Source organism: Mastigoproctus giganteus, chromosome 1 (assembly GCF_048544385.1).
Source record: "Mastigoproctus giganteus isolate SK-2022 chromosome 1, ASM4854438v1, whole genome shotgun sequence".
NCBI lineage: Eukaryota > Metazoa > Arthropoda > Arachnida > Uropygi > Thelyphonidae > Mastigoproctus > Mastigoproctus giganteus.
Genome location: NC_143575.1, coordinates 239494493 through 239511985, shown reverse-complemented (window position 1 = coordinate 239511985; position 17493 = coordinate 239494493). Strand labels below are relative to the sequence as shown.

The 17493-nt window shown below is 36.0% G+C and overlaps 1 protein-coding gene across 1 annotated transcript in view; it reads left to right on the top strand.

The window, feature by feature from the left end:
* Positions 1-17493, top strand: part of LOC150091679 (uncharacterized) — a 157293-nt gene that overhangs the window by 132563 nt on the left and 7237 nt on the right. The window contains exons 11-16 of the mRNA XM_090369247.1: positions 5486-5546; positions 5666-5856; positions 5975-6055; positions 12539-12595; positions 16532-16637; positions 17100-17236. Of these exons, the coding sequence (XP_090225373.1) occupies positions 5486-5546; positions 5666-5856; positions 5975-6055; positions 12539-12595; positions 16532-16637; positions 17100-17236 (633 nt within the window). The remainder of the gene's footprint in view (positions 1-5485; positions 5547-5665; positions 5857-5974; positions 6056-12538; positions 12596-16531; positions 16638-17099; positions 17237-17493) is intronic.

Genomic DNA, 17493 nt, shown 5'->3' with positions numbered 1-17493 from the left:
AGGTTCTTTTACAGCCACTGAAGCATTACCTCTAAATTTCTATTAAATTAAATCTTTACGTTAAATATTAATTTAAATGATATCTAAAGGACTTCCACCATAGTGGAAGAGGCAACGAATTATTTAGAAAATGTAATTATTTTCTTAAAGAGCAGTATCCAGTTTAAAGAGCAGTGAAGAGTATAGAATTAAATATTCTTAATAGAACCTGGCATGCGCAGTCAGATTTAACCTCCATATTATCAATGTGATAATTCCCATAGACACACGCACATTTTCCATTAATACTTTTTATCCCATCTTTTATCAGGGTAAGTGAAAAGTAGCTTCACAACTTTAGAACTTTATAAATATGTTCACTGGGGTCAAATGATGCGCTCACTCGGGTACGAGAACCATAACCCCACTGTCGCATGCAAATTTGAAATTGGGACTTAGATTGCTAATCTGTCTTCTTCCAGAGCTCATTTTATAAGTAAGGAATGACTTCAAACCCTTGACTTCAAAGCAGTAGCTTTCTCTTGGCTGCATTCCAGTTTCCTCATTAATGAAACATTCTGCTGGGCATAGTAGTTAATTATTTAATAATTTTTAATTCTCCTAATGGTATGAGCACGTTTGGAATGAGTTATGATTACACAGTCAGCCGTTGTCAGAATTAGATAAAAGGTTCTTCGAGTCTCTCAAGAAAATTTTCGTCGCGACACAATTTGCAAGAAAAACGTCCATGTCCCAATTTTGGAGTGTTTCCTCCTTAAGTGTAGTTTCTTGTTGATGAAATATCCCAAAGATATGGAATTTTTCTGTTTTTCGAATAGCACACGAAATAGAAGCGTACTTTTAATAGGATTCAGTATACCATAGTATAAAGAAGTAGCAATAAAATTCAATAGAAATTTATAAATTATTATCGATATTACTTTCAGCACTCAGAGTGGATATAATCAGCGTCTTTGCATATTGATATAGCAATTAAGGTTATGTCAATATACTATGTATTCTGCAGTCTTGTATTCTGCAGTCGATTTTCTGTATGAAAGTTACATGTTTTTTGGAGAAAAAATGCAGCCCTCTCCTGAGACCGACTAACTCAGCCACGTTTCGAAAAAATCTCATAAAATTCCCCGAGTGGAGACGGGATTTGAGCCCTGCAAATTTTTACACATTGCAGAAGAACAATATGGTGTATAGTTTTAATTGTAATGCGGCTCCGGAGATTCCCCCAACTCTGTGTCAGGCATTGTGATTGGATAATATGATATCGTTACAAAGGAACTGGATGCAAAAAATAATTTTGATATCATATACTTGGATTTCAGGAAAGCTTTTGACACTGTTGCGCATGAAAGACTATTGTACAAATTGGAGCAGAATGGTATTAAGGGTAAGTTGCTACAATGGATAAAAGGATGGTTAAGTGGGAGAAGACAGAGGGTGGTAATCAGTGGATGCTGCTCTTCATGGACTAATATTATTAGTGGAGTCCAGAAGGGTTCCGTGTAGGGCCCACTGTTCTTTTGTATATTTATCAATGATATTGATGAAGGTATATCAGGCTAACTGTCCAAGTTTGCAGATGATACAAAGGTTGGCAGAGTTGTTAATGAGTAATGGCAGGGTGCTACTGCAACAGGATCTAGAAAAGTTGAGCAAATGTACTGAGAAGCGACACCTGAAGTTTAACATTGACAAATACAAAGTACTGCATATGGGTAGAAGTAATCCCAGAGAAGAGTACCAACTGTGTGGTACTACACTTAAGGTGGTAGAAAATGAAAAAGACCTGGGAGTAATTGTGCAGGCAGGTATGAGTTTTCTGAACAATGCAGACAGGCTGGAAGGATGTAGATTTACTTGAGCGTGTACAGAGAAGGGCAACAAGATTGGTGAGGGGAATGAAGGGATCCTCTTACCAAGAGAGGCTTAAGTCTGCAAATTGCAGCGGCTGGAGACTAGGCACCTGCGAAGAAATCTGATTGAGGTATAGGGCTTTGAATTGGTTGAGCACGCTGAATTCTGATGGGATCCTTCCACTTGTTCAGATTAGGAACCTAAGGGGGCATAAATTCAAATTAAGAAAGGACAGATGTAGAATAGATGTGCGGAAATTTGCCTTTAGCCAGCGGGTGGTTGATTGGTGGAACAAATTTCCATCCTTTGTTGTGGAAGTTGATAGCTTAAATAAACTTTTAGAGGGAATAATTGTGTGAAATTGTTTTTCGGCTGATGTTACATAAGTTCATATGCTTTCTTTCTTGCATCACATGCCACTATTACTACTACTACTACTAAACTCTGTAATACTAGGTTAGTATTAGTGTGGGGTTGCGTTAATTGCGTTGTTCATCTAGCCTAGGGGAGGGGGCTTTGTTTTCACACAAAACTCTCTAGTTTACTGTCGAGCGCCACGAGGAAGCGGGCCGGGTAGTAGGGAGTGTAAGGTACTGGAGGGGTGACAGTGTAACTACTGTGCCAGGTGCGAAGGCATAATGAAAAAAAAAAGCTTTTTAAACTGAGATTAATTGAGTAGCGTCTTGAGCATTAACCGTACTAACTAAATCCTGTGTCATACATTATTTTACTTGTTTAGCTGTTTCTTGCACATTAAAAAAATTGGCTTATGGCTTCTATCCCACGCTATATACTGTATATTATCGGTATACGTTTTCTATGATGTTCTTAAATTACTACAATACGTTCATTAATGTTTTTCCACGAATATCTTCAATATTTTAATTTCTATAATTTTTCGTAACATTTAAATAATTTGTGTATTAAACTGACTTAGGACGTATTCTTTTATGAATTTTAATACACTTTAGTTGTGATCCTTGTTACATGCTGCAATAAACAAAAATCCAACCACAGCCAAAACAACTGTGCCACACTGAAGCTCTTGAACATGATTCAACTGTTCCAAGTTCGTGAGCTATTTTCACTAAAATCACGGTGACATACTTTTGCTCAGTCACGAGAGAAACAGTGCATTTTCCTGCTCCACCCAAAACACAAATCGGAACGAAGAGAAAAATGAAAAAAGGGAAAGTAAGGGCACAGGGTATTTTGGCAACGTTCACAGAAACTAGGTGGGGCTATCATTGTGGCTAATAACGCTATCTCTCCAACAGTTTGACAAGCAGTGTAAGCTTAAGCACTGATTCCACGTACGAGTATGTTGTTATTTCTTGATCAAAGCGCCCCCTCTCGTACACAAAATCAAAATTATTGTTAATTGTTTTTTATTATTTATTATAAACAAAATTGGCTTCTTGTGTATTACTCTCCAATTATTACTACTATTAGATATATGAAACGCAAGAAATTTATCATTATATCTATAATTTGAAAAAATATTGCTACTTAATTAAGAAAGTATTATGAAAATCCTCAGATAAATCTTCACACCAGTACAGAATGCGAGTATTAAATAAAGTAATAGTAAGGTATTTCGCTTTACTGTTAAGTGGGCCACGTGATACGGCTCCACTTTGGCTGAACTTCATTGATTTTCATAAAGAAGGGCAGTTGGAAAAGTTCTGTATGCATAATTTATGGATTTCGAAAGAGAGCTTAGGACTAAGAAAGTTGAAAGTAGGAAGTGAATGTTTCGTTTTTTACCTTATTTTGTGTTTGTTTAAAAAAGAAACGTTTGCTTAGTACCAAATTGGTCTTCGAATTCCACTGAAATTGCTCGAAACTAGTGATTTCCAGGAATTTTAGAAAATATCAATAGAAAATAAGATTTATTTTTGTTCTAACTTTCAATGAAGTCAGTGAATATGGCTTCATTATCCATCAGCAAACAGCTCATTAAAATTAACTCAATTGCTCCAAACATTTGTAATAATTAGGACAAACAACCACATAAGGTTATCTCCAATTTTAGGCATTTAGAGGTATAGAGTAGAAGCGAAAAGCTCACCGAAATGTCGACCCCTAACAAACGGCCCAATATCTTTGGCGCCACTCTCGTTTCCTCTTCATTGGAAGGCCGAAGTAAGTTGCGTGTGACCCACATCTACTGATCTGAACATTAATGGCACTTGTAATGTAGCAGTTAACAGAACACGTGAGAACTGTAACCGTACAATCGACTCGAAATACACTGTACATTGCCTAAAAATAAATTTTTATCCATCTTTTGCAATCGCTCCCTCCTTTTGTCTCTTTATCATCTCTAGGAGCGTCAGTATCCTGAATTTAATAAATCATTGATCTGCTGTTACGTACTATTATTTATTTTTATATAATTTATTTGAGCCAATGCGCATTTCGTTGGACTACCAGCAGGGAAACTCAGACAACGAGGCACGGTGTATCGTGTCTGCAACTGCGCAGGTTTTAACACTAACTGGGTTCAAGAAGGAAAATAGCAAAGGCTAGGAAAAATCCGAAAAATGGAATGGGATACTGGAATTTCAAAATCAACTTCGGATTGGATCAGATTTAAAAAGAGATCGAAGGTTCCTGTTGGTATAAAACTAAAATTTAATTAATACATAATAAAAACCTCCAAAAAACAGTAAAAGTTTATTAAAAAGGAGCTTAGTGATTGAAGTCTCTACTGCTTGCTAGGGTGTTTTACAGGTAGCCATTGCTGACTTCGCGATTTCTGCTTTTATAGAAGATTAGTTTATGTATGGTTTCTCTAAGGATGAAAGGACTGGTTCTTAAAAGGGCTTCTTCTTCATGGTGTGTAAAAGAGTAAGCGTAATCCACTTTAAGTTTATTGTTAATTTTTCTGAAAAAAACAAATTGTGTTCTTTTCAGTTGATTTGGTAATATAGTCTTATTCCTTCATTTATGCTTTTCCTTTTATTCTTATTGTAATTTGACGACTGTCATATTTTACTTAAAAACATTTGTACTGTATATGGAACAACAGTGAAAACGAACTCTGAAAGACTGACAGTACAAACAGGAAACATTTGGCTCGAACAGGCTCAAACATTCATGATTACCGTTAACCCAATAACCATGAAAAGGATTTGCTGTGTATACAACCTTGGCCTTCCCACATTACAAGACTTAAATAACTTTGCTGAATGTTGTTTTCATTTTAATCTATGCGTCAACCCATTTCCAGGATGTTGCAAGTTAGTTTCCCATAATATAAAGGGAAACCACCTGTCGAGTGTGCCAATTTGCGTTTTATGTTTCTTTTCCTTTGCGTTTCCTTTGAGCTAACTGATTTAACCAGTCTCTATACTTTGTAATGCAGGTTGTGGGCTCGGATATGAGGTGCACTCTGCACATTACGGATTCAAAAATACGTGTAACTAAGTGCTGTTTTTTCGGCTACCTAAAACAGTGAAGTTGTACACTGCACATACCAGATTTAAATTAAAAGTATCAACAACTGAATTGCCAACTATGACAATAAAACTATGACCTAAATTACAACAGAATCACAATTAATCGTATTTTTATATAAACGTATGTAAAAATTGCGATAATATTTCATAATAATTGGTTTTCTCCCTAGGAAATAAATTTGGCGAACATGTCTTGGAATACATCAGGGAAAGCCTTCTATGGCACTGGAGGTAAGACACCAAATCAAGATTTTATAATTTAAGTTTATATATGACTGCAGTTTTCAATAATCATGAATGTGATACCCGATCGTTTTCATCCTGACATTAATTTGTGTTCGATCCCACAGACCCCAGAGTGGCCAACTGGCCTCTCATGCAAGATCTCAAGCCCACTCTGTACATCGTCACAATATATCTGCTTTTTGTAAAGGCGATTGGCCCAAGACTCATGAAGGGAAGGGATCCATTTGTTCTGAAGACGCCCATGCTAATCCACAACGTAAGCATGTCGCTTCAGAATGTATATGTGTGCTACCAGGTACGTGACTCTCAGGCTGCAGCCAGAGAAAGAACTAATCATAATAAGAGTTGATTTATTGTTTACGATCTAGTAAGTGGTGCTTTTTTTTTTTTAACAGTCTTTAAATTTCTAATAGGCTGCCCGGATAGCAATTATCAAGAAATACGATTTAAGATGTCAGGCCTGTGATTTTTCATTTGATCCTGATTCGTATAAGGTAAGAATTAAGTTTAAACATTTCTTTTTAATTAGAGTAATGTTTCCATCCCCCATCTTCTGGGCTTAAAGTAATTATTATTCTACTAACCTCCCACTTCTACTGGGAAGTTGGTCTGATTGTCAAACTTTGCAGTGCACATCTTCTAAGTCATTTTTCATATCATCTTCTTGGTCTTCTTCCACTCCAATGGGTCTCCAGTTCTTTAATATTTTGTCCACATGTATATCCATCCCCTATCTATCTGTGTGTGTTTATTTTTCTCTTTCTTCCTATTGTAGGTCTTGCTTTAGTTTGATTTAACTTTAGCATTCCGATTAATGTTTGGATTGTTTCAATTTATATTATTTAACCCGTCTGATATTGTCCTCACTTTCAATATTTTTTCTTCTACCTGCAATTTTCCTTTTAATTCTAATTTATATCTAAGTAATTCTTTTGCTATTTTAATCTCTTTGTTTTCCCTATGGATATTTCCGTATTATACACTTATGCTTTATGTAACTTCTGTCCTATATGCAACTGTAATTATTTCTATTAACTGTTGAGGAACTCTGCGGAACTATCTTTTTTCTAAATCCTTGCTGCTCATCACTTAAATTTTTACTTTTATTTCATTTTTCTGATATTACTTTTGTGTATAGTTTCAATAACGTATTTAATAATTTAATATTCTTATAATTTCCATTAATTTTGGTGAAACTCTGACAGAATCCAAATTAACGGTTGATTCATTGACTGCTCATCTCAGTTGTGCATATGTCCGCTCTGATATTCCCAGTCAGCGACTAAGTAATTTTTAATCTTCTCTAACTTAAAACCTTTCTACCCCATTCTGTAAAATTGCTCTGTTGACTCTAACTTTCTCCTAACTCCACCAATCATTTGGAACTCTTTCTCCAGTCCATCTTTCCTAACAGCGAGTTAATTTTCCTCTTCGGTGATTTAACGTTCCCAAGCTGGCTTCGTTTTCTAGTAACATGGACCAGTTGGTCCATGTTACTAGACATGGACCAGTTGGTCCATGTTACTGAGGCTTTTGCAATTACTAATGACCTCTCACAGATTGTTCATTTACCTACCAGAATACCAGACAATCCTAACCACACAGTCAACACACTTGATATTTTTCTCACAAACAACCCTTCTCAGTAGGCAGTCGAGGTGAGTGGTCCTCTAGGCACCTCAGATCCCAACTTGGTGATAGTCTCTTCTTCAATGGATGGAGCCTTTCTCTCGTTGCCATTCTCAATATCACGTTTTTGGCATTACAAGAAGGCAAAATGGGATGATCTGCGTGATTTCTATTCTTCTTATCCTTGGTTGGAATACTGTTTTAAATCTGACGCCGATATATGAATGTCTACTCAGATCCTCTCAATTGAATAATTATTCTTGTAGTTATGAAATCCTTTATTACACACTCCACTTTAAATTCTCGTCCTTTATCTAAACCTTGATTTTCCAATAAATGTGCTAAGGCTGTTCAAGGTAAGAATTCTGCATATCGCAATTTGCTTGCTCTGAATTTCCAGATTCATTTTCTGCCTACTCCAAACCTCGCAACAATTGTAAACCAGTTATTAATTTGGAATTTAGAACTGTGGAAAGTTTGCTTCTTGTACAAATGATAGTCAAGCATTCTGGTCTCTTACCAAAGCTATTGGCCGCAACTTTTGCCCATCTCTAATCCTGCCTCTCTTAAACCCAATGGTCTTACTGCTACCTTAGCCGAAGATAAATCCGTCCTGCCATCATCCTACTTTAATTCTAACTCTTGTATTGATGATCTTGGCAGACCACCTCTTGCCATTCCTAGTACACTCCATTCAATGTTGGCTGTGGTCTTCCGTCAAAACGATATCCGAGGAATTTTGAATTGTTTTGATGCCAAGAAAGCGCCAGGTCCTAATAGTATTTCTCCACTCGTTCTCAAAACTTACTCCAGATCTTTTTCGGCTTTTTACGCTTTCTTATTCCACTGGTGTTTTTCCTTCTGCTTGGATTGCTCATATTCAGCCAGTTTCTAAAATGTGTAACAACCCCTCCCATCCAATTATCGTCCCAATCTACTTAATTCGGGAGAACTACACCAATAATGTAATGGAGAACTACACCAGCCGTTAACTCCTAAACTATCTAGATACCTTCCATCTGATCAGTGATCACTAATATGGATTCCATCAGTATGGATCCGCTAGTGATATATTGGCTTATTTTGCCAATCTATGAACAAATTCAATAGAAAGGTTTGGTGAAATTCAAGCAGTTGCTCTGAACATTTCAAACGCTTCAAATTGTATTTGGCATAAGGGTCTTATAAATAAGCTTTCCGTTCCAATGTTTTTTTTTTTTTTTCGTGTTTTGTAATCGGGTATCCAATTTTCTCTCTGACCGCTCATTGAAGAGATGATAGACTGCTCGGTGTCTTCTAACTTCTCCACTAATGCTGGTGTCCCCCAAGGTTCAGTTCTTTCCGCCTACTTTTTTCCTATTTCATATAAATGGCCTACTCCCATTGATCGGAAATCTATCCATATTTTTCCTGATGACAGCACATTGCATTCCACCTTTCAGTTTGAGGAACCTTTCCCTGCACAAACAGCTTCAACTCTTTAACATCCACTAACAGTTCCTTGAATGCTGATCTCCAAGTAATTCTCTAGTTGGGCAATGATAACTTAATTAATTTCAATCCTTCTAAAACAGTCCTGTCTCGCAAAACTTATTCTTTATCAGAGAGTCTTATAATAGGGAATTTTAATTTCCCAGATACTGACTGGAATTTGGGGGCTGGTCACTCACACACTAGCAAGGCTTTTGTGGATTTATTGGATGATTGTTTTCTACAGCAGCATGTTCGGGAGGCAACTAGAGGGAGTAATACTTTTGATCTGATTATCAGTAATGATTCTTCATGCATTAAGAATCTGCAGATAAAGGAACCACTAGGTGGCAGTGATCACAGTGTGCTGAAGTGGGATTTACTCAAAGAGGTAACTACCATAGGGGTAAAGGGAAGGGTTTTTGTTTTCGTAAAGGCGACTACGATGGTCTGAGACAGTATTTAAATTCTATGCTGTGGGACCAACTGATGATGTTACCAACAGCAAATTCAAAATGGGAAGCATTCAAAGAACTTATCTTGGAAGCTACTAGGCTTTACATACCAACTAAGAAATATTGTTCAAGGTTTAGGCCTAAACGGATGTCAGATGAACTAATGAGACATATGGCAGAGAAGAAAAATGCATGGGATACACGCAAATTAACACGTGACACAGAAACCTATGATAGATATAAGCTGGTCTGTAACCGAGTCACAAAGGAGATTAGGCAGGCAAAGGCAGATTATGAGAAATCCTTGGCAAAGGATGCAAAGAAAAACAACAAAGAGTTCTTTACCTATGTAAACTCTAGAAGGAAAGGGATGAATCAGATTGATCCACTGGATATTGTTGGTTCAACAGTTGAGGATCCTGCTCAGGTGGCTAACAAACTAAACGAGTATTTTGCATCTACATTCACACATGAGGAGTTATTCAGGAAGGGGAATGCCAGAGGCGAAGTAACCTGCCAGTGAGCTAGATGATATTGTAATAACTGAGAGGAAAGTGGAGGAGAAATTGTTGAGGATAAACATAAAAAAGGCACCTGGGGTGGATGGGATCAAGAAAAGGAAGGCAGATGGGAGGCAGAAAAGGAAGTAAGCAAACCCTTAGCCATAATTATGAGAGCTTCTTTGGACTCAGGGGAGGTACCCATGAACTGGAGATATGTAAATGTGAACGCAATTCACAAAGGAGGATCAAAGGGCGACACAAGTAATTATAGACCTGTTAGTTTAACTTCCGCTCCAGAAAAATTAATGGAGGCACTGATTAAAGAAGCACTGCAAGATCGATCATCTAGACAAGACTTCAGTTATAGCTCAGACACAGCATGGTTTTGTTAAGGGGAAGGTCTTGCCTGACCAATTTGATTGGATACTATGATGTGGTCACAACGGAACTGGATGCAGGGAATAACTTTGATATCATATATTTGGATCTTAGAAAGGCTTTTGATACTGTTGCACATGGAAGACTGCTGAACAAATTGGAGCAGTGTGCCATTGGAGGCAAATTGCTGCTGTTGATAAAGGGACAGTTGAGTGGGAGAAGACAGAGAGTGGTAATCAATGGACACTACTCATCGTAGACCGATGTTATTAGTGGAGTCCCTTAGGGTTTAGTGTTGTGTCCATTGTTGTTTTCTGTATTTATAAATGATATTGATGATGGTATATCAAGCTTAATGTCCAAGTTTGCAGACGATACGAAGGTTGGCAGTGTTGTTAAGGACACTAATGACGATACGCTGCTGCAACAGGATCTGGAAAGGTTGAGCAGATGGGCTGGTGAGGTGGCAAATGAAGTTTAACATTGACAAATGTAAAGTACTACATATGGGAAGCAGCAACCCCAGAGCAACGTATCAACTCTGTGGTACTACACTGACAGTTGTAGAGAATGAAAAGGACCTGGGGGTAATTGTGCAGGCAGATATGAAGTTCTCTGAGCAGTGCAGACGAGCTGCAAGAGTAGCTCATGGTGTCTTGTGAATGATATACAGGAATTTTTCTAGCAGGGATAAAGAGGTGATCATCCTCTTGTATAAGGCAATGTTCAGGCCACACCTTGAGTACTGTATACAGGTCTGGAGGGCTCATTTCAAGAAGGATGTGGAGCTGCTGGGACGAGTATACAGAAGGGCAACAAGATTAGTGAATGGAACAAAGGGTCGCTCTTACAAAGAAAGGCTTAAGTTTTGCAAATTACAGTGTCTGGAGACTAGGCACTGGTAAGGTGATCTGATAGAGGTGTATAAAAAGACTTGAATGGTTTGAGCATGCTCAATGCTGATGGGATTCCTCCTCTTGCTCAGAATAATCACCTAAGAGGGCATAAATTCAAATTGAGGAAAGACAGATGTATGATAGATGTGCGGCAGTTTGCCTGTAGCCAGCGAGTAGTTGGTTGGTGGAACAGACTTCCATCTCTTGTTGTGGAAGTTGATAGCCTAAATAAATTTAAAGCTGAGCTAGGCAGGTATTTGGAACGAACGGAGGGATGAAATGGGAGCGGTTGGCTTTTTTTTTTTTTTGTTTTGGCTGATGCTGCATAAGCTCGCTTTCTTGCACCATATGCCTCTGCTAATGCTAATGCTAATGCTTTGCTCCATCTTTGAAGACAGGTTGATTTCTAGACCAGATCACATATTAGGGATTACCTCTCTTGGCAGAAGCAACGCGCATAATAAATATTGTTTCCTCTGCATCTAAAAACTAGACTTTCTCTTCCACTCTCGGTTTTACTTTTCTTCCAAACAGCTACTCACTCTTTACAAGCGGCAAATCCGCCCAGCCATGGAATATAATCTGAGACGGTGCACCCTTAACCTCTCCCAGGCTTCTAGATAAGATTCAAAAGAGGGCAATTACGTTAATTAATGGCCCACCTCTTATAATGTCTCTGCACTTTCTGTCTCATAGATATTCTGTTTCTTCTGCTTGCCTTTTCTATATATACTTTCAGAGACGACGCTCTTCTGAATTGGACTCTAAAATTCCCACTGTCTTCCTAACCAGTCTGCATCCTTTTACTGTCCATGTTCAACCTCAGAGATCGAACGTTTGTTCTTCCTTATTTATTCCTGCAACTTCCGTTTTCTGGAACAATCTCCTGTCCCACTTATTTCCTGAAAATTAGAAATGACAGAAGTTCAAGTCTAATGTCAACAAGTTTCATCTTTCATCTTCTCAACCTTTAACCCAAGCACGGAACTAAGTGCTATAGTTTCTAATAATATTCGTCTTAGGGGTTTTAATTTAAACAAAAAAAACACAAGGAAATGGCACTGTGAACCTAGATATAGGCATTCTAGGTACTTTATTTTGAATGAAAACAAAGAACTTTTGATTTCCATTGGTCCTTCAGCTTCACTGGCCAAACATTGAAACATTGATTTTTCAGAGATTCAATAAAATAAAATTAAATAGTGACATTTAAGCTCGAAAAGGTAAGTAGAGAATTAAGTTACGTTTCATCTGTATTGTATACTCTATTAATTTTTAAGTGGAAATTTATTTTAACACCTTTATTTTGTCCTCATGGTGTAAAATGCAGAGGAAATGCCATCATCATCATAATAATGTTTATCTTTTCAATAATATATTAATAATAAATTGTATTTATTATTAAAAAATATTACTAGGATTTCTTTTCGATAATTCGCATATAAAAGATGTATTTAAAGCATATTTGATTTTATATATTCTAATCACTATACTGTATTGATTTGGTTATTTTTCTCTCTCTCTCTCTGTTGCGATATGCTTTTATAAATTTTGATTAAACAGTGAGTCTATAAATAAGTTTGTTAGCATATTTCAATATTCAAATTAAGGAAGTTGGAGCTTTAAATTTATTATTATTATTGCAGTTTGCCTTTGTCACGTATCTCTTCTGGGTAGGAAAACTACTGGAGTTATTGGACACGGTAAGTTTGAAATATATTCCAATAAAACTCTCAGGGTAAATTCACTCGAAGACATTGTCTTGGAGAAAATATAGAATATCGTTATAAAATTATTAGGAGGTTTGCCATAACATTACGCGTGATTTGACTATTTTTTCGTGTAATTCGTTATCTCCTGCCCATAAAAATGAGAAAAGCATCCTTATGTACTATGAGATTTTTGAGTAATGAACTTTTAAGTTTTCTAATATATTTATTAGTAATTTATTAATTTTATTAATTTACTAAATGAAAAACGTGCTAAAATGCATGCATCGCTAGATGTTTACTGTGAGATTAAAGAGTTTAGATGATAATCAGTACAATGGCAAATTGTTTATCATCACGGTGGTACAATGATGTTCTTTGATGTAAAATCGAAGAAAGATAACAATATTTACTGCGTAATGGAATAAATAATAATTATATGGAATTCTGAATCTATATTTAGACCTTTTTTACTGAGTATATAAAAAACAGCAATAAATCCTCGCTTCGATGGACTTCAGTACTGCACTGAACTTGGCTTTTCATCCAGAGTGCTGGAACTTCCTGTTGGATTGGATTTATCATCAGTTAAAATATTTTCACTGCCACATTTTTTTGCAATACACATATACTACCGGATTGAATTAATTACACTGAAAACTAGGAGATGAGGACAGGATAGGAGAAGGAAATTCACTTTTCCAGTTCTCAATCAGCTTCTAAGATTCCTGTGATTTCTTGTTTCTCTTAACTACCCATTATTATATTGTGAATTTTCCTGTAGTAGACGATACCGAGGGCTATCATGTTTGTATATTCTGTGCCTATTTTATTCTTATTCATGTACATTTATGCAAAGTTTTATAACTTTATACTTGTACTGTGCTTTAATTATTTTAATTTGCATTTGGTGAGAGTGAAAGGTTAAGAAACAGGCGCAGTCACGTCAGTGTGAAAACTATGCGTGTCATTGAAAATTGCATCCTCACTCAGTAAACCACATGGCCTCCATTTCTCATGGTGCAGTCCATATGCTGTCAGTAACAATTTTAACAGGCGAGTTTGAGTACAGGGGTCAAGGAAACACTGACAGATGGTCGTAATGCATAAAGGACCTTCTCACGAAGCCTACTACAGCGAAGGTGACACGAAGTCTGTCTAGACAGGTCTTCATGTCTTCTTCAAGACACAGTCTGCAACTTTTGGAGCTGGTTATAGTATTCTTATTCACCTGTTTAGTTGGCCTCTGCAAGAATCTAATTATGAAGTCCAACGGTTTCTTTACAGATGAGTCTGGATTCATTCCTGAAACTGATTCTTCATATGCCCTCGTTTCATTCTGAAGGAACGTGGAACATTCAACATCGGGGAAAAGAACTATCCATTAAACCCTTTAGGAGGTATCTTAGGCCCTGAATTCGTTTTCATTTCAATGTGTTCTATATTAGGCTCAATTGATCGCTAATTTCGTCAAAGTGGAGATATTTTCTGCAATCCACTTCTCTCAAACTGAATTGTGATTAACATACAGTAGTGCTGAAAAATTGCATCACCTAATTTTTTACATTTTTTTGTTCCTATACTGGCAGCTAATCTTTTAGAAATAGCCGAAAGAACATAAATAAGTAATAACAATACACATATGAAACTATTAATTACAGAAAAATTTAATTTTATGCCTTATGAGTAAATATACACTGAAATACTTTTCTTCAAAATAACAGTGTGTTACTTATGGTTCATATAATAACAAAAGTTCTATGAAAGAAGTGATTTTTTTCATTACTTTGCTCATATTAGGACGACTGGAAGCTATACAGCTAAAACCACGACAAAATGCACACTGCTATTTCGTTGGCCCACCCCTTGGTTTCATGACAGCTGCACATCGTGATGGCATCGATTGGATAAGTTTCTGAATGTATTCCTGGGAAATCTCGTGGTACCAAAAACAATACCTGCACTGTTCTAGGACTTTATACTGTTATAAAGACTGCTGGACGTCTTGGCCTGCCGAAATCTTTGAAGTATGCTAGGCCACCATAGTCGATCGAAGGCCCTAGCAAAGTCACCATTATGTCTAGAGAGTATTTAGATTCTGTCTGGGTAGCTAGAGAGATTAATCTGTGGATAGCATCTTATGTACTGCAGCCTGTTTTAAATAGCAGTAAAGTAAAGTGTAAAGTGTAAAGTGTGTTTAGGGTCTAACGGCACCAGGGGTTACCCCCATCTCCGTGTAGTCTACATTGTCGCGTGTTACAGAACACTGTAAAGGCCAGAGATTTAAAAGTGTATGGATATTGTTGGATGTAGTGTCGTGTACCGTTGTTCATCTGGCTATTTAGCCGCTGGACCCCTACTGAGGCCCAACGTTGCCCACACTTAGCCCCGTGGAGGCAAGCCAGGTACACCAGTATTTTTAAATAAGTACTCTGGCAGGTCCTGCCACCTAATTTCCTGGTATTTCAGTGGCTAGGACCATTTAAATAGCAGTACTTGGCTTTACCCTTGTACCCTCCTCCCATGCTGTTTTGAGTCGATGAGGATCTTCTGTTTCGGACACACAGAGATCTATCCTGCGCTGAGGAGACATTCGTGGACGTCCACTTCCTTTCTTTTTGTTTAGACTGCAAGTTTCTGATAATTTTCGTAATAAACGTGCCATTGTTGACTGATTACAGTGAATCTTTTAGCTATTTCATGTGTAGAATGTCCCTCTGCATTCAACACAGCAGCAACACTTTTCTGTGTGGCATTAATTTATTACCACAAGACCTTTCAGTTTTGTTTAAGTTCATTTTAGATATGAATTTTGAAAGTCAATACATTTTGAATACTAATACATTTTATTAACAGATTCAGTACGCGGAGGAGGAGGATGTCCTCCTCCAGTTCTTCTGTGGATGCAAAAACAAATCGAAATAAGCTGGTTTTACCCTTTATAATTTATCTAAAATCTTTTTTTTTTCTGTTGGTCGCTTAAAAGATCCTAAAAACAAAAAATAAAACCTTAAATAGATTAATGTTTTATTTTTTGCTAACAGATTATTGTTTTAAAATCTATTAGAAAATCTTTTGATTCAAATTAAGCCATTTATTTCGAACTACTGAAATCAGAAGAGTTTTAGTATCGGTTATGCCATACAGAATTCCATGACTCCTATTTTTTATATCTCCAATTTCATGGTTGTAACTAAACTTTTGGACCCTAGTGTAGTCATCCTGAATTAAATCTTTTAACATTTGAATAAAAATACCTAATGGAGAATATGTTTAGTACGAATATTTTCTAAATAAAAATATGATTATTCAGATTAAAACTTTTGATCTAAATAAACATTTCATAATTTTTTATTGTAATTGTTTTTATGAACATTTTTTCAAAGGATATTTTCTACTAATTCAAGCTGAATTTTTTAGATTTTCTCTTGTGTGAGAGTACATTCATATTATGTACGTTTTCAGTAAGTGGTAAGTTATCAAATAAGGGTTGTTAAAGAGGAATCATAAATAGGACCGCTGCTCTCCACTTGGAGATAATTATTTCGAACTTTATACTTCGCTTTATCAGATACCTTAAGTGTCAAATGTCTGTTTTTTTTTAATAAAATGAAATTAAGTTATTATCGAGATTGTTTCTGTAATCTTCCACCAGATGGAACAAATCTCTATTCTTGTATAAGTTTAACTACTACCTTTATTAAAATGTCAAAATATCTTCATTAAAATGTCATTAGTACTACATAATTTGCATAGGTTATATTTATTATTATTTCATATAAATATCATAATTCATATCATAATGTTCCGGAAATTCCGAGAAAATTGAACTATTTCATATGAATTGTTACTAAAATAAAAATTGCTGGCCAAACTTTTATTAATAATGAACCTGGCTTGTCATTGATGTCTTAAAAATGTTTTTTCTAGGTTTTCTTTGTCCTTCGTAAGAAATACACTCACATTAGCACTCTTCACGTAGTCCACCATTTTACAGTGCCTATAGTTTGCTGGTTTGGAGCCAAACTTTCACCTGGTGAGTTTAATCAGTGTTGATAATCACTTTCGAGATTTAAGAAATTGTACTTATATTTGTGCTTAAGTAACTATGGATAAAAATAAAAGAGCTATAATGCTTTAGAACAATAAATATAACTTTTAAAATATTCTTAAATAGTTATTAAACATTTATTAACTGAATATAAGAGGGAGATCTAAATAGCGAATTAAATGAGACATTTCTCTATTATAAATAATCATCAGAACGGTTGCTATAGAAACCACTTAGACGGTTTCTATAGCAACCATTCTGACAGCTTAGACGGTTTCTATCGCAACCGCTACTACTTTACCTTTGATCTTAGCAGTGAAAATAATTGAATGATTCTGTATTTTGATTTATATTGGTATTTCGTAAATATAAATATAATTTACAATAATAGAATACAAATATACTTTGCAATGATATAAATATAGTTTCTAATTATTCTTTTTATAGGGGGAAGCAGTGTAGTCATGATGTTTTTCAACTCTTTTGTTCACATAGTAATGTACTTTTATTATGGTTTGAGCGGCCTGGGTCCAGCTATTCAGAAATATCTATGGTGGAAGAAATATATTACCACATTACAAATGGTAAGTTGCGTTTACTGAAAGTGATAGCTGGCTTAACTGTATTAAACTAATAAATTACGATTTTTAATATTATTATAACTATTTTATTATCAGTTGAATAACAATAACAACTACATGAGGAAAATACTATATTAGGCATTAAATAGGCTTCCGAATTCCAGATTAACAGTGATAACTTTGTAATCTAGGGCAAGAGCGCCACCTAACCACTGAAGATGAAAGTGAAATATTATGGAAGCCAAGCTACTAAATATGGG